The 16,763-nt window shown below is 50.4% G+C and overlaps 7 protein-coding genes; 4 read left to right on the top strand and 3 right to left on the bottom strand.

Moving 5' to 3' along the window:
- Positions 1-728: 728 nt before the first annotated feature.
- Positions 729-2,827, top strand: RCC_09954 (related to putative arabinase; the record flags this gene model as incomplete). XM_023775192.1 has 3 exons in its annotated part: positions 729-1,017; positions 1,076-1,178; positions 1,228-2,827. The coding sequence occupies 3 exons, from the start codon at positions 729-731 to the stop codon at positions 2,825-2,827; spliced, it is 1,992 nt and encodes a 663-aa protein (XP_023630960.1).
- Positions 2,828-3,122: 295 nt separating this feature from the next.
- On the top strand, positions 3,123-4,661 carry RCC_09953 (uncharacterized protein; the record flags this gene model as incomplete). The annotated part of the gene is made up of 1 exon (XM_023775191.1): positions 3,123-4,661. One exon carries the CDS (start codon positions 3,123-3,125, stop codon positions 4,659-4,661), a length of 1,539 nt encoding a protein of 512 aa, XP_023630959.1.
- Positions 4,662-5,027: 366 nt separating this feature from the next.
- RCC_09952 (uncharacterized protein) lies at positions 5,028-6,041 on the bottom strand (the record flags this gene model as incomplete). Its single annotated transcript, XM_023775190.1, has 1 exon — positions 5,028-6,041. One exon carries the CDS (start codon positions 6,039-6,041, stop codon positions 5,028-5,030), a length of 1,014 nt encoding a protein of 337 aa, XP_023630958.1.
- Positions 6,042-6,812: 771 nt separating this feature from the next.
- Positions 6,813-7,926, bottom strand: RCC_09951 (uncharacterized protein; the record flags this gene model as incomplete). XM_023775189.1 has 2 exons in its annotated part: positions 6,813-7,203; positions 7,262-7,926. 2 exons carry the CDS (start codon positions 7,924-7,926, stop codon positions 6,813-6,815), a joined length of 1,056 nt encoding a protein of 351 aa, XP_023630957.1.
- Positions 7,927-8,135: 209 nt separating this feature from the next.
- On the top strand, positions 8,136-11,191 carry RCC_09950 (uncharacterized protein; the record flags this gene model as incomplete). XM_023775188.1 has 3 exons in its annotated part: positions 8,136-10,373; positions 10,494-10,743; positions 10,809-11,191. The coding sequence occupies 3 exons, from the start codon at positions 8,136-8,138 to the stop codon at positions 11,189-11,191; spliced, it is 2,871 nt and encodes a 956-aa protein (XP_023630956.1).
- Positions 11,192-12,694: 1,503 nt separating this feature from the next.
- Positions 12,695-13,588, bottom strand: RCC_09949 (uncharacterized protein; the record flags this gene model as incomplete). The annotated part of the gene is made up of 1 exon (XM_023775187.1): positions 12,695-13,588. The coding sequence occupies one exon, from the start codon at positions 13,586-13,588 to the stop codon at positions 12,695-12,697; it is 894 nt and encodes a 297-aa protein (XP_023630955.1).
- Positions 13,589-14,040: 452 nt separating this feature from the next.
- On the top strand, positions 14,041-15,828 carry RCC_09948 (uncharacterized protein; the record flags this gene model as incomplete). The annotated part of the gene is made up of 1 exon (XM_023775186.1): positions 14,041-15,828. One exon carries the CDS (start codon positions 14,041-14,043, stop codon positions 15,826-15,828), a length of 1,788 nt encoding a protein of 595 aa, XP_023630954.1.
- Between the last annotated feature and the right edge of the window lie 935 nt (positions 15,829-16,763).

The raw sequence follows: 16,763 nt of genomic DNA, 5'->3' as shown, positions 1-16,763 counted from the left end.
AGATCTATCGCCAGTAACTTTRGGATGTATTCCATGCGGCCTACTTGATGATCAGCCGGGCGTTTTCCTGCAGACAAGGACTATCTGCCTGGCATGTTCTTGGGTCGAGCAGTGGTCCAGATATCGAAGCAAGTCTACCTAGATGGTGACTGAGAACCTGCCGTCTCTACACTACGAATGAGCGCTTTGCTAGCAGAGAGCTTTAGCATTCAAAAAGCCGTCTGCTTGATTACAACGATTAACATCGGCGTCTGTACGGCGTTAGGCGCTTCTTGACGGTATTTCAGTAGATGAAGATTGCTTCGGATCCWTCCTTCCTCACATCACAATACCAGCATGACGTTTTTCTCAGCTGTATCATCAGTGGCAACGGTAAGCAACGAAAAGCCGATGGGGTAAATMCCTCCTACTCATACCAATTTCCACCAATCCTCCTCCTTCACGCGGAAAAATTGCTTTAGCCGTCATGATGCTGCCAAGGTAGACAACGGTGAGGGATCAGCAGGGAGCGCCACGCGAGATGAGGGGGACCCCACACGGCAGCACGACGGCAACACGACATGGTTGTCGATCCCTCCACATACCGCGCTCTGGGGATCCCTGCGAATGCCGCATTTAGAAGCACCATACACTGCCAAGGTGTTTCGCTTTACGATCCGGATATACTCTCGCGGTCGCCTCGTGGATGCCATCTTTCTGCTTGCAATCCTCACATCAACACAGCAATAATGCGGGTTTCTTTTCTTGCGACACTCTTCGGCCTCGCCAGTGCGAGAGTATTGAATTATAAGCCTGATTATGAGAAGCTGTCTGCTCGACAGGATGCTACTGCTGAGTATGAGGGATACATGTTTGCCTACTTTACCGGTAACGATATTGCGGGAGAGAAGATCTACTTTGCTGCCAGCAATGGGAATAATGCACTTGATTGGACTGAACTGAATGGAGGTCAACCTGCTCTTACTTCGACCAAAGGTACCAAGGGATTGAGGGATCCATTCATCATTCGAAGTCATGGTGAGTGAGAAACTTGGGGATATCAAAGATGCGTGAATGGATTGCTGACATGCAGCAGAGGGCAACAAGTTCTTCTTGATCGCTACAGATTTGTCTATCGGAAGTGGGACTTCTTGGGGCGATTCGGTCAGGACAGGAAGTCGGTATCTAGAGGTTTGGGAGTGAGTAGGATTGACATGACATTCTTTTTCACAAGCTGATCGTCAACAGATCAAACGACTTGGTCAACTGGTCTGAACAGCGTCACATTTTGGTCTCGCCTCCAACTGCTGGGAATACATGGGCTCCAGAAGCCTACTACGACGATGCTATTGGAGCGTACGCTGTCTTTTGGGCTTCGTCCCTCTACGAGGAGAGTGATACCAACCATACTGGGGACACCTACCACCGGATGATGTACGCTACCACGCAAGACTTTGTCACTTTCACCGAGCCTCAAGTCTGGCAAGATGCTGGTACTGCTCGCATTGATTCAACTGTCATCAAGTCGGGAGATGAATACTACCGCTTCACCAAAGACGAGGGGGCTGTCTCTGGCTGTACCGACATCATCCAGGAGAGTTGCCCAGTCTTGCTTGACCAACTTCCTTCCTGGAAGAGCATCGCAACATGCATTGGGAAAAATGCCGGTACTCAAGCCATTGAGGGACCTACCGCTTTCAAATCCAACCCTGACGACGTCAGTGGAGATAAATTCTACCTTTTTGTGGATGAGTATGGTGGCCGTGGATACATTCCACTGGAGACCGCCGACATCAGCAAGCCGGATTGGAAAGTGTCGAGCTCGTACAAACTTCCTGCCAGTCCTCGTCATGGGACTGTGATGCCCATCACAGCCGCTGAGCTTGCAACCATCACTGGCGACCAGGCGAGGAAGCGGGAGAGTGCTCTGATCCCCGGACTGTACGCAGACCCGAACATCGTTGTGTTCGGTTGCGACTACTATCTTTACGCCACAACAGATGGCTTCTCTGGCTGGGGAGGGAACCAATTCTACACTTGGAAATCTACCAACCTTGTTGATTGGCAACGATCAGAGTCTGCTTTCCTCACTCTGAATGGCACCGACGGGAACGTACCTTGGGCTACAGGAAACGCCTGGGCTCCGACCGCCATTGAGCGTAATGGAAAATACTACTTTTACTTCAGCGGCCAGAACCCCACATACGATAGGAAAACCATCGGTGTCGCAGTTGCATCATCTCCAGAAGGGCCATTCACAGCAGAACCCACCGCAATGATCCTCAACAACGAAGCCGTAGTTTCCGGCCAAGCCATCGACCCAGCCGCTTTCGTCGACCCCAAAACCGGAAAATACTATCTCTACTGGGGTAACGGCAACCCCGTAATGGCAGAACTCGCCGAGGACATGACATCCCTAGTCCCCAACACGATTCAAAATATCTCCGGTCTGACGGATTTCCGCGAAGGCTCTTTCATGGTTTACCGCGAACCATTCTACCACATGACATACTCCATCGACGACACCGGGAGTGAGAATTACCGTGTCGGGTACGCGACTGCTCCAAGCGCTACTGGACCTTTTACATACCGCGGAGTGGTGTTGAGTAAAGATTCTGAGAAGGGGATTTTGGCTACGGGACATGATTCCGTGGTTAATATTCCTGGGACTGATGAGTGGTATATGGCTTATCATCGATTTGCTATTCCTGAGGGAGATGGTACGAATAGGGAGACGACGATTGATAAGGTGACTTTTGATTCTGAGACGGGGTTCATGGAGGTTGTTGTGCCGACTTTGAATGGCGTTTCAAAGGCGGAGATTGTGCCTAGTTGTGCAGTAGCTTGACCGTGGGAATGATGATGATGATTATTAGATATGCTGTATGCTGTATGTGTCATGTTGCACATTTCCCTCAGTGCTAAACCGTGTGGTATTACTTTTAGTGGTTCGATTTTCACRCCCTATGCTGTTGACTCACCGCTACACATTTGAGTTCTACCTTTAACTCCACCACTCACTTCGACTCACTAGCGTCTCAGAAATTACTCTTCAAACTCCACCAGCATCTTAGAAAAAAAAAGCCATATATAGCATTCCTCCTCACCAAATACAACACATCAACATCAAAACACTCACAATAATGGCGACCACTCCACCCGAACCCCCCAACTTCCAACCCAACAACCTCTCCACCCGCATAAACGACCTCCGAAAAAAATGGCACGTCCCCGGCCTCTCCCTCGCCCTAATAACCGCCAACCAACCAACCAAAACCCACTCCTTCGGCCTAGCGCACCTCTCCCCACCGCAACCCAGCACAACAGAAACAATCTACGATTTCGCCTCAACAGCCAAATCCCTCACAGCAGCCGCAATCGCCATCCTAGTCCAAGACCCCGCCTACCCATCCATACAATGGGATTCCAAAATGTGCTCTCTCCTTCCAGAAGATTTCGTCATGTCTCAGGAGAGTTATACGCGGGATGTAACGCTTGAAGATATTCTCTCCCATCGCTCGGGTTTACCTTCGCATGATTTGTCGTATTTGGGACAAAGGGCCCACGTACCGGATTCTCCGAAATCTATCACGAGGAATTTAAGAAATCTTCCGATTACGGCTCCTATACGGACGAGGTTTCAGTATTGTAATTTGATGTATACGGTTGCTACACATCTCGTGGAGGTTGTTACGGGGGAGACGTGGGAGAGGTTTTTACAGAAGCACTTTTTTGGACCGCTGGGGATGAATTCTACGAGGTTACATGCTACTGCTACGAGAGCTGCGGGTTTGGGAGAGAGAATTGCGACTCCGTATTTTTGGGATGAGGACACTGGGAGGTTGAGAGAGGGTTGCGTGCAGGCTTATATGCCGCAGGCTCAAGGGGCGGGGTCGATTTTCAGTTCTGTGGAGGATTGGGCGAGGTATCTTAGGGCTGTGATGTTTCGGGAAGGGCCTATTACTGATGCGGTGTATGCTGGGGTTACTGAGGCGAGGATTGTGACGAATCCTTCTGCGGGGGAAGATGATGATGATGATGATATGCCGTTTACTTCTTTGGAGGTGTATGGGGCTGGGTGGGAGATACGATGGTATCGAGGATATAAGATTGYTCAACATGATGGTGGAGTTCCGGGGTTTGGGAGTGTGGTTTTCTTTGTACCGAAGAAGAAATTCGGAGGTGTGATTGTTGGGAATGGGGATGAAGCGGGGACTATTGGGGAGATTATCTCCAAGGAGTTAATTGATGAAATCTTGGAGGTTCCGGAAGATGAGAGAGTGGATTGGGATGCTTGGTACAGGGAGGCACAGAGGGAGTACAAGGAGAGCAAAGTCCCGATGTTGAAACAACTCTGTCCGGATCTTGATGAACCGCAGCCTTTGGAGAGGAATCTGAAGGACTATGTGGGCGATTACTGGAATGTCGGGTATCATCAAATGGTCGTACAGATCAAGGATGGACAACTCTTCATTGATGCCTCGGATCGTTCGGAAGCATTCTATTTGACGCTCGAGCATGCTTGCGATCAGACAAAGTTTGTTGGGCACATGGTCGATTATTATGATGGATCATCGCATGAGTTTGCGGTGGAGTTCAGAATTGAAGGGAATAGAGTGGTGAGTTTGGGGGTGAAGGACGAGGGTACTTACGATGAGTATGTTTGGTATGTTAGGAAGTAGGCATGTTGGAGGGTTTCTTGAAGAATCAAAAGTTGCTTGTCTGTGTTCATGTTGTTCTCTCTCAGTCTTTTCAATTGCATGCCGTCGTGAGAGTCCTGCAAAGTCAGTTCTGCCCAAGGGAGCGTATAGACTGTAGCGGCTAATCATATGTCAAGACTCCAGTGTCTCAATTGTGTGGAACGAATGTGWGAGATGAGAGGACCAGACATCTTTGGGGGAAGTGTAGCACCGGCAGGTGTTCGCACAAAAGTTGGTACACACCTCTGAGAGACAAGAACATCTGGTAGGATGCCCGGATTCGCACGTGCTTGCCGTCCAGAAAAGTCCCATCATCGATCTGCGAGTCTACATCTTCGATCTGCAAGTCTACATCGTCGGTGGTCCGTCCATCTTCTTCTCACCTTCATCCCCMTGATCAGGCTGAATCATACCCAACCTAATAGCCCAATCCCTCCTCTTTGTCTCCACAATCAATTCCTCCGCCAACTTCAACCTCCTCGAATAAGCCTTGGTCGGCTGAGCAACTCTCACCACCCTCCCATGCATCTGCAACGCCTCCGTACTCTCATTCGCAACAGCCAAGAGTCCCGCAGAAGCAAACAGCAGCACCAGTAAACAAAGCTTACTCCCGGACTCCGCATTCCCCGCCAAAGCAGCAGTGAGATACACCAAAAGCGTCGCAAAAGCCACCAGTGAACTCTGCAAGAATGTAGGATCTTGTAACCACTTCCCCGAAGTCACGGCTTTGAGATCGTCAACTTGTCCTTGGAGACGAATCCAACGGTCTTGACTGAGGAGAATCAAAAGGTCTCCTTTAACGCCCGGTTCGCTCTCTCCCCACCAGCCAGGTCGGGATCTGCGGCGTATGACATGGACGTTGAGAGCTCGGGAGAAGATTAGGAGGGCGAGGACTGCGAAGGCCCACCAGTCTCGTGCGTAGAGGACATATACTAGCATGGCGAGAGTCAGGATCACGGCGGTGAAGTAGGTTGTTGTCGCCAGGATGGTCGTCGTCCGGAAATCATAAAGCTGGGTGAGCGAGACCTTTTTCTCCGGTAACGAGGAGACGGAAAGGGTAGTGAGATGGCCTGTTCTTCCGACTTTCTGCAGATACACCACTGTAGCTTGATTCTCTACTCGAAAGACATAGCCACTCGTCATTGCCGCACAAGCGGGATATTCCCCTCCATTCAGATCCGGAGCGTGTCCTTGACGGTGGAGTCCGGGAGCTATGACGAAGATGTCGAGAAGTGAGGAGGTTCCAGTTAAAGCTGTGCGGCGAGCTACTGTGGTGAGATCTGCTAGGGCAACTAGACCGGCTGCATCTAGTGAGACGGAGGGTATGCTTGTTGATTGCCATTTTTGGAGAGCTGAGGTCATCTTGGTGAGGGTTTGGGGTTTGCTGTAAAACGTCCACTGGAGGTCTGTAAAGTTGCGAAAGCTCAAAGGTCAGGAATAGCGGACATTACATGAGCAAGGCTAAGTGAGGCTGAGCCATTTATGGGGCCGTATTATGTGTGCTTCTCAATCTTGTGTTGCGGAGACCGCTGTATGTAAGACAAGACTAGAAGTTAAGAGCTAAGGGCTGAACGACGAGAAAGCGTGAAGGCCACCGTGTGTGACTTTCTTGAGTTGGAGATAGTCTAAAGTGAAGGAAGATAAACTTGGTCGCTAGCGTCGAAAGCTCGGCGCTTAAGGGTTAGGGTTGGGGTAGTAAAAATGTAGTCTCTTGACTACATAGCTATTTATTCCTTTCAAGAGGATGTTCGATAGGGGATTTACAGACATTGGGCTGGAAAGAGGCCGGGAGGATGGGTTCGAGAAAAGAAGGATTAGATCCGCCTTCTTTATGTTTAATACGTCTAGCGTGCTTCCGAGGGTATGCTTCYGGGACTTCAATCTTTAGATGCGACTAGCGTCCACCGGAGAACTCACTTTTCGCCGTACTATCGATGCTGTTCGTGGTCGAGAACTTTGCAGTCGAGAGGGAGCTGTGATAAGGCTCCTGCCAGTCAACGGGACGAACCTTCTCCGGGACTTGGCTACATGGTTTCAACGCGGAGTTCTTCACCTTCCTTTCCTTCTCTCATGTCCATCATACAAAGCTCCAGCATATGCCATCATTCCTGTCGTCTGAAACATTCCTTTTGTTCAAGATGGATGATATGCCTTATACACCTGCAAGGCTCCCTCAACAGACTGGACGACGCCGAAGAAAACAGTCAATGCAAGCACCGTTATCGCCACCCAGAACGTGTACCACTGTGGGCCTTTCCGACGATCATACCACCACTGTGAGAGTGTATTTGGCTCGGCCTCGTCGAAAACCTGCTTGAGGATGGAAAGACGCTCGCCCCAGTAATGGAAGTTCTCAATTTGACGATCATCTGCTCGGAGCTTGCGACAGTGGACGGCTTTGATATCCAGATTGTGAGCAGATTGCTGTTTGGCATACCAACGCCGGATATCGCGATCCGACGAAGGTAACAGTAGCGCAAGTGTTCTCAACGTCTCCTCGCAGAGGTTTGTTGGGAAGATGTCACTAAAAGCAGCGGCCCATCAGCAAGCTCCTCTATTCCACCACGTACAGTCTCGCTTACTGTTTTACGTTCTCCAAGAAGGTGGCCTGGTGAAAAAGCAAGACCTTCGTGTCGTCGTCTCGAAGGCTTAAGTGAGAAGAAAGATCATTGGTCCACTCGATGGAAATTCCAGCGAGGCGCTCCAGACTGCGCGCGTTAAATGTCTTCTCCAGTCGAACGTGCGCATTGCTCGTCTTGTTACTGCTGAATACATCTGCGAGAAAGTCGCGCAAAGAGCCTTTCTCCCACAACAGTGGTCTGCGGGATGTGTATGCACAGCGAAGAGCGCCTATCTCTGCACATGTCAAGGCTCTCGCTGCCCAGTCGACTGAATTCTCCACATCCTCATTCGCGTTGGACACATTGGGCAAGGTTTTGGCTGCCAACAATTCCGCGACAACGTCTTCTCTCGTTCGATGTCCATCGACCAGTTTCGTCGCTATGTCAGCAAGCTCCTGGTGAGTTGTGATGTGTCCACTAGCATCTCCAAAGATCGGACGGCTCTCGCTCTGTGCAATGGAGAAGAAGTCGCATTGCTGAGCATAGTATTCGAAGAAAGAAACCGGTGTGCATGCAACTGGGCATGCTCCCCATAACAGTTCAAGTAAGCGGTTCTTGGCGGCGGTTGAAATTGGTGCCTCTGTGATGGATGTTTCGAGTGAGTCCTTTTCCCGTACAGCATTCATGATTCTCCCTTCAAGTGTGGTTATCACGGAGGACTAAATAGCGAAACGACTAAATCCTCAAGATTATCGTGGACGGTGGCGCAGACCGTCTCGAAGCGCGTGCGGCTGAGCTGCATGAGGAGGCGCTAAAGAGTTTAGCGGATGGTCTGCATATAGGCGAGGACTGCCTTCTCTTCGATGGGCTGACGAGGTCATGTCCATGATTAACTATGAGCACCATGACTTCCACATTGCGCCTTACGCGAATATTTGACCGCGTAGTTGAGCGGCAGAAACCACTACTGCCTTGGCCAGACCCGGAGGAATCTATTGGAGYATTCTATCGAACTCTTGGCCGCTATCAGTGCTGGGAGATGCGAGGCAGAGCTCGTCAACTATACCTGAGTCTTGCAAACGACATCAAAGGCCACCTGGAACGCCATGGCGATATTGTTTCGGCAACGGTCATCTGGTCGGCCTACATGATTGGCAAGTCAAAACAATGCGCCAATCCTACCGTGTTCTTTTGCAGCAAAGATCCCAAGGCACGGCGAGCAGTACGGAATGAAATTGATGGCAGTGGAATTCTTGAATCATACTCTGGATTCCGGACAGGAGACTGCACAAGACCACCGCATTTGGGTCAATTGAGACAGCTTGCTGTTGGCGATGACGAAGTCACAGGCCTTTGTTCGGAAGGCTCAAACACGGACTGCCATGTTGATGTTGGCCGTCGGATCCGAATTCAATCAAAAGATTCCACCGTCCCACTAACACCTGCCACCATAGGAGCCATCTTGGAGTCGGGCGACTCACTCTACTTCACCACAGCAGCTCATGCTTTTGCAGAACTTGATGCCGATCCGTTTGAGTGTGAGAGTCCAATGGACTCAGCATTCGAATGGGACTTTGACGGCGAGCACGACGGAATCCTGGCAGAGGACGCACGGCAGACTGCAGCTTATGTCGTCCCAGAACCAGGTTCGGTCGATTGGGTCTCGAAACAGCCCACACAAGACACAAATGAGCCAATCTACCAATCAAAAGACGTCCGATTCTCCTCTGCCGACAACCCAAGACCGGACTCACACTTGGACTACTGTCTAGTTGAGTTCAAGCAAGAGTTCTCTGAGCTTGAGAGTGGTGCTCAATACTATACTGCACTGCCAAAAGACGTGAATCGCGAAGGACCCGCACAAGGAGACGTCTTAGTCTACACTGGCTCTGGACGGGCCGATAATGGGGTACTATCTGGAACTCCATCCTTTGTGATGTTGGAAGGTGGTCGATTCTCCCAGGAGCTATGGACTATACATCTAGATGGTACACTTGAGAACGGGGATTGCGGCTCGATTGTAATCAACGCCTTGAGCGGGAACCTCGAAGGTCATATCATAGCTGGAGACCCTGAGACAGGATCTGCTCTGATTGTTCCAGCATATCAGATGCTAGAAGACATTCAGCTGAGATTTGACAGCAACATTCTTCTCTTTCAGACGAAGCAGTGCGTCGATCTTCAGCGTCCGGTTACGGAGGAAGAAATCACAGCAGAAGATTGCTTAGACGCTTCGGAGAGCTTGCATTATGATGGAACGGGGACTGACTGGACTGCTGAAATCACCAGACGATTTCGTCGAATGCTTTCCGAACAACGCATGGAGAGGTTGAGATTAATCAGACGAGGGACGCTCCCGCGACGTTCACAGGCCGCCACAGACCTCAGTAAAGGGACTCGTGAAGACTCAACCCAGGACCATCCCACAGCTTCAGATACTTCAAACTTGATGGCCGAACAAGATGAGGTACGGTTTTCACAAACTGTCGCAGCATCCAGCAAGGCGTCCCTTGGAGACTCAAATCAGRACCATCTCACAGACTCATTTGATCTACACTCGGTGATAAGTAGAGAAGAAGAAGAAGAAGAAGAAGAAGAAGAAGAAGAAGAAGAAGTAAAGTTTGAACGTGCCCTCAATACTTTTGGAAAGGCGCCGCTTGGAGACTCAAATGAGGACCGTCCGACGAATGCACCTCCTCCGTACCATATGCTTTGCCTCCGCAACATACCCCGCGATCCCATGCCTCCCAGCGAGCCAAAGACTCTGCGATTCCGAAGCCTTCTGATGTCGCTATCGGAAATGCCCTGCAGATGGGAAAACCTTGAACTATTGGATGAGGCCCTCACTGCGGTTCCTCTGCAACGCATTCACGATGAAGCGCAAGAGGAATTTGACATATTCGTCGCCGAAGCAGAGTCTCTTGGGGAGGGCAAGCAGGAATGCTGGGGCTACCAGGATTGCGTGATTAGGGCACTGCTGAGATGGTTCAAAAGAGACTTTTTCGAATGGGTGAACAATCCAGATTGCAGCACTTGTCTCGCATCAACGGTCGCAATGGGTATTTGTGCGCCCAATCGTGCCGAGCAAGCTCGTGGCTGCAACCAAGTTGAGCTGTATCAATGCAGCAATTCTGTAAGTTCTTCCTGCGCGTGCGACTATATGTTCGACAAGCCTGAATCCGACTTTCCTACTCCAATTATATTCTATTCAACAAACGAAGACTTGATCTAAAGCACTGACTGCGATCCATAGGAGTGTCTTTCGTGGGTACGCTTTCCCCGATACAACGACGCCTTCGTACTACTCCATACCACAAGAGGGCGGGTTGGCGAATGGGCCAATTGCTTCTCTATGCTCTGCAGAGCTCTGGGAAGCAGAGTACGTTGGCTCTGGAATGCAGAGGATCACGTATGGACCGAGGTATACAGTCACCACCGGAAGAGATGGATCCACGTAGACGTCTGCGAAGAAGCATGGGATACACCACTGTTATACACAAAAAGTAAGTCAACTCAGCTCAGCTTGACAGGTCAGCGTACCCTTTCCCAATGCTCACACTGAAAACAGAATGGGGAAAGAAAATGTCCTATGTCATAGCTTTCTCCTCCCAGGGCTGCTACGATGTGACGAGGCGATATGTTCGCGACTCTGACAGCAGTCTCCCGCGGAACAGGTGTTCTGAGGAGGCCCTATGGCATATTATTGGAGAAATCACAGCTTTGAGGCGCCGCGATAAGAGCGCTGATGAAATTCGGTGGTTGAAGGCTGAGGATAAACGAGAGGAGCAGGAGCTACAACGGTATGTTGTAGAGACACTGGTTACTAACATGCTGAAGAGCGATTCCCTCAAACATAGTGCGGGCGAGAAGGATGCTGTTTCATCGACGAGTGATAAGTCGACGGCGACAGTAGTTCGTCGGGGTCGGAGCTCACGATACGGTTTAGAGTAGTGCCTTGATTGGATTCTCGTGCTGCGATGCTCATTCGCGTTCCACCTATGCGTGAGAGGAGTTTGCTGGTGAATAAGGTCAAGGGTTTGTGGACTGGTATCAAGGGCGTGTGGGATAGTGATGAAGATGAGCAAGATTGTGACGATGAGGAGGATGAGGGAGATGAAGGGGATAAGGACGAGAGTGAAGAATATGAAGCTACATCTGATCATTGAAGGAGCCTGTAAGAGCAACAGGTGCTTTCGATCTGAAACATGTCCCAGAGACGGAAGTACTTCTTCCAGTAATATAGTTCTCTGAGCGAAGGATCTGACGTGCAATTTTCACGTGTAATACTGTCGTCCAAAAGAGTAAGGTGTGCTTTGTAGGTGCTTATAATTCACTTGAATTCTCAGCTTCGTCCCCTCGGATCATTTCCACCTCTATTCTCCTTTCAACACATCTATCAATCTCCATGCCCCCACATCCTACTCCGCAGCCACGTCTCTGCAGTCATTGTACAAGTGCAACTGCAAACGACCTGACCAACGTGACATCATCAGAATCAAGCCACTCCACTCAGTCACTCACCTCAACTAACCCAATTCGGATTGCATTGCGAGACACAACGACTTCGTACAGCAGAAGCAAATCTCGCATTCTCCTCCGTTTCAATAGAATTGCTACTTACTTACTGACTACACACTACTGTATAAATGGGGTAAATTGTAGATTACGAGGACTGAAATGCTGCTGCCTGGCACAGCGCTAGGATATAAATTGCCGCACGTCCGCCCCGTTTGAACTATCACCACACACACGTCTTTGCAAAGCTCACTTCATCGCATCGCAATCTGCAGAGATATCTATCCACACAACCTACATCAGCCAGTTAGAAATTGATCTGCTGCTTCTATCAGATCAACCTCTTCCATCCTCATCACTGCCGATCGTGCCATCTGCAACGTATACGAATACCACCACAGTCCGCAAAGACACCAACAAACACCAACCTCCCCACCTCAAACTCCACCAAAAATGCAAATCCCCATGGATGAAATCAACAGCGAAGTCCTCAAAAGAGCCGGCATGGACCCCCCACCCTACACTCCCATCGTAATGAACCGTGTCTCAATCCCCGATGAACCACAATTCCATGAAGCCATGGTCCACGAACTTCAGAAACATGACTCTGCATTATATGAGATTACCTCTGGTGATCTTGAGAGCCCAATTCGCAATGGTTGTTCTGTGGAATGTCTTCCGCGGGTTCCGAAGGCAATGTGCTGTAAGAGGAAGGAGTTGAAGGCTAGTTATAAAGCTGTGAGGAGAATTGAGAAGGCTGTTTATAAAGCTGAGAGAGCTGCTGCTAAAGCTGACAGAAAGAATGCTAAAGCTGGGAGGAAGGGATGTTGTTGTTGAGTGTTGTATCGTTTAATGTCCGAAGTACTTGTGCATCACTCCAGCTCGAAGATGTTCTGGCAGAAGGACCGGCAGAGTTGAATGAGTGGAAATGCAAGTCCATCAAGCCTCACCTTCATCAAGCTCACTACAAAACTCACACACATACCTCGCACAGTGACCTGAAGTCTGATGCTCCCTCCTTCGCAGAGCCCTTTGCCACGCAGGAAAGTCTCGACCTTCTTCACGCCGTGCTTTCCAATACTGTTCTTTATACTCTTCTCTCACTTCCGGCGGCGAGCTTCCTCTGGAATAGGCAGCATTGACCTCTTCACCATAGAATGCGATCCGCAATCGTTCCAATTCCCTTCTACGTTCCGCGAATTGCAAAGCTTTCATTCGTAGAAGCTCCCCAAGTTGAGGCTCACAATCCCGCAGGATCTCTCGAGTGAAATCATATACCATTCCCAACGTCAGACCATCTTCTGGCTTGAGAAGCAACGTCCAAGGTCTACTCGAACCCATTTTCCGCGTCTTGAAATTCAACTGAAGTCCCAATCCCTCATATCCCTTTGGAAAAACCGTGATATTCCTCCACGAAGCATTCTCCTCCTTCCACTCCTCAGGAGGAACCTGCCACCAATCTTCTCCCGAATCACTCATGACCATCCTCACATTGAACTGTACCACATCCGGCACATCTACCTCTCGAAACCACCAACCTCCACGATATATGTGAAGCGGGTGAAGGAACCACCAGAGTGGAGCGGCGGGATCAGTGCCGTGCATGTCCATGCCGTACATGCGATTGTGAAGGGTGGGGGATTGCTGAATTGTGCAGGCGAAGGCGTGATTGATGCGTTGGAGCGGGAAGAGGGCTATGATGGGTCGGGGGTCATGGCCCATCCAATCTTGCTCTCGTTGGTCCTGTTGTGCGTGGGCGATGAGAATTGCTTCAAGTAGCTCGGGGATCGCGAAGACTGTTGAGGCGGCGGAGTTGGGGGGAGGGTCGTCCATGATTCTGGTGGTAGATATGTTTCGAGTGACGTTCGCCTGTAAAGGCTCACGTCTTAGTGGTTATAGCACTACATGTTGATTGTAATGCGGCACAGCAATGAGACTACACATGTGGATACGAGAGATGGCAGGGCGTGGAAGCCGGGGAATGTCCGTCTCCATGTGCCAGATGTTTTACGCTTATTCATCGCGGTTTCCTTCTACCAAGGGTACAATCGTTCCTCGTTCTTCACTCCTTCAACATCATTCTACCATTGCATGTCCTGTCGAGAGGCAGTTGTTGGTTCAAACAACAGTAGTATGCACTGAATCTCGCGATCGCTTTGGCGGCGGCCTCCAAGAAGCTCAGCCTCCACCAAAATGTGCACAGCCACAGGTCTTATACTTGACCAAATGTCACCATCTGCCTTCCGGGACCGGCCAGAAAACATACCCGGCGAACTTGCGAAGCAATGGAGGGGAACTACACTCACAAACCGCTGACCAAAGCTGGTAACATCCGGATTCTTTCTCTCCAGCCCGCACCTGCTCTGGAAGACCCCCTCATTTGTACATTGGAGGAGGTTGACCCCGAACATGTTTCATACACTGCTCTGTCGTACAGCTGGGCCATGGAGGACGACCGACTTCGTCAGGATGGGGCAGGACGATTCCCTTCAGAAGAGGATTATGAGCTCACCCACGCTCCGGGAGACTCATCTACTTCAAAGCCAATTGTCCTGGATGGAGTTCAAATTCTCGTCGGGGAGAATCTTCGCGACGCTCTGCGAAGGCTTCGAGATGACTGCGMTAAGATTGCTCGACTCTGGGTAGATGCTGTCTGTATCAACCAGAAGAACGACGCGGAAAAGAGCAGCCAGGTCGCCATGATGGCGTCCATCTATGGGCGTGCGAGCGAAGTAGTGTCATGGCTCGGTGAAGGCGACGAGAAGGTCAACGCCGCTGTAGAAATTCCGCTCCGATGTTTGCTTGCTGATCTGGCGCGAGGTTCCCCTCTAGGACGTAGACTCACCCTTCAACACAGCTGGGATTGGTCTCACCGTGTTTATCGCCCTACCCGAGAGGCCTGTTCCGTGTGCYGCTACGTTCACGTTGCTGATATAGTGTTTCCCCACAGCTCAGGAAAGAAAGCCGTCTATGGAGCACATCAGAGATGGAAAGGTGCCCTCACTCGTCGCGAAGACGTCCCACTTCTTCCAGTCCTGCGTAGAGCATGGTACGGCTGGCCTACTCCGGCTCTAGGTCCCTGCTACGTCACTCCTTCTTCTGCTTTGCTCCAGCTATCCAGAAGACGTTACTTTTCTCGACTGTGGGTTGTGCAGGAGGCTGTTCTCCCACGACCCAACCGAGTCGTCTTCCAGTGGGGAGGCCGCAAGCTAGCTGGAAATATCTTGACCGTGATGTACAGGCTGTCAATTGATTCGGACTCCGTACAATATAGCTTGGACGGATTCACCGATCCCCCGTTGGACCCCCAAAGTCAACTACCCACAAATCTTCCGGGCTGGATAGATTACTGTTCGGCCAAGAAATGCCACGACCCGCGCGATCGCCTCTACGCCTTGTTAGGCTGCGTCGAGAGCCCGATGAACATCGAACCGGACCACAGTCGAGACTTGAAAGATGTTTATCTTGAGTTTGCGAAGCACCTCCTTGCACAAGACGGATTTGAAGCACTAATTGGGAATTGCTGCGGCGTCCTGGCCTGGTATCCACTTTGGTATCCATATGTGATTCCGACATGGATGCCAGACTTGAGATCCAGGTTTCGTTACTTGACATCTGTGCAAACGCGAGGATCGATGGAATATGCCAGACCGTCCATCTCAGAAGATGGCAAGGTCTTGTCTTGCCACATGATATATCTGGGAACTATACGTCATCTGCACTTTTCTCGAGCTCGGGACATGCACGGACCTGACGCTGTAGTCGTCTGGCAGACACAAAGAGGACTTTTAGATACCGCGGCGGACTTTCCAGAGGATCGCGAGCCGCAGGGTATTGCGGACGGTGCCATCATCGCGATGCTCTCGCAGCGGCCAGATCCTTTACTCAAATTCCGTTTTAAGCCCAGTAATGCGCTCCCCGGAGATATTCTATGCGCGACGCGCTGCGAGAAGAAGATGATTCTACGGCGAGCAGAGACCGCCGGCCAGTGGGAGATTGTCGGATGTTGGTACAATCTACGTTATACGCACCGAATACGTCCAAAAGAACGAAGACTGTATCATCTTGTTTGACGTTGTCATTCTCGACGAGTGGGCGGAGGGTATTGGAGATTGATCTCTGGAACTATGCAGAACATCTCGCTGGCTTCATCACCTCACTTTCTTGTATAAGAATATAGCAATCTCGGAATTCCATCGCAGATTCTTTGAGATATATCTTGGACGAAGGATCCCATCCTCATCACTTTGACTGAGACTCACAGGGTTCATTGTGGTTGTCTGTGCGATTTGGATGTCTTCTTGCGCCCATGCAAGAGTGGATTCAGGGGTGAGATGTGATGCGTTGAGGTGGGAGTCAGTGGCTGCCCTGTCATGAGATTGGCGATACTAGCGCTTGGACTCGAATTACATGCTGGAAGACGATCGATGCTGTCGAACCTTTTGCGGGGAGGGATTTCCGAGATGGGTGTCATTTGGCCATGAGTGCAGTGATGTACCGTAGGCTTCTAGGCCGTTTAATTTCGGGTGGGTCCTGCCTGTGCAGAGTGATGCCTATCGTTGGATCATCGGGTGAAGACGCATCGATAAGGAAGAAGGTCAGAGCACACACACACCCGAGCCTCGCTCAGATATGTATTGGCGTGGCGGCGTCTGTCTGAACTCAACATCAACCACCCGTTCGTTACTCATAGGAGTGGAGGAATCGAGGGTGGCAGGTCTTCCCAAGCTCGGCTTTTTCCGCTCGAGGCCGACTGGGATTGACGAGACATTATCGTCGTGTTTTGTGGTGGCAACTTCTTTCTGTCTTGGGGATCTGGGTATATGGGTTGCATTCGACAACGGTGATGCCAACTGAGGACAGAGCTGTCGATGATATGAGGATTCTTCATCGATGCAAAAACCAAACCCCTCAGTCGTCTTTATGACGTTTTGAGGCCTTTCTTGCTCTCTCTCTGCATAATATATAACTTTGGGGCTGCTGGAAGTATTGTTGGTAGCAGAATGGA

Source organism: Ramularia collo-cygni, assembly GCF_900074925.1.
Source record: "Ramularia collo-cygni strain URUG2 genome assembly, contig: RCC_scaffold20, whole genome shotgun sequence".
Taxonomy (NCBI): domain Eukaryota; kingdom Fungi; phylum Ascomycota; class Dothideomycetes; order Mycosphaerellales; family Mycosphaerellaceae; genus Ramularia; species Ramularia collo-cygni.
Note: the sequence above shows the minus strand (reverse complement) of the source record. Positions and strands in the feature narration are given on the sequence as shown.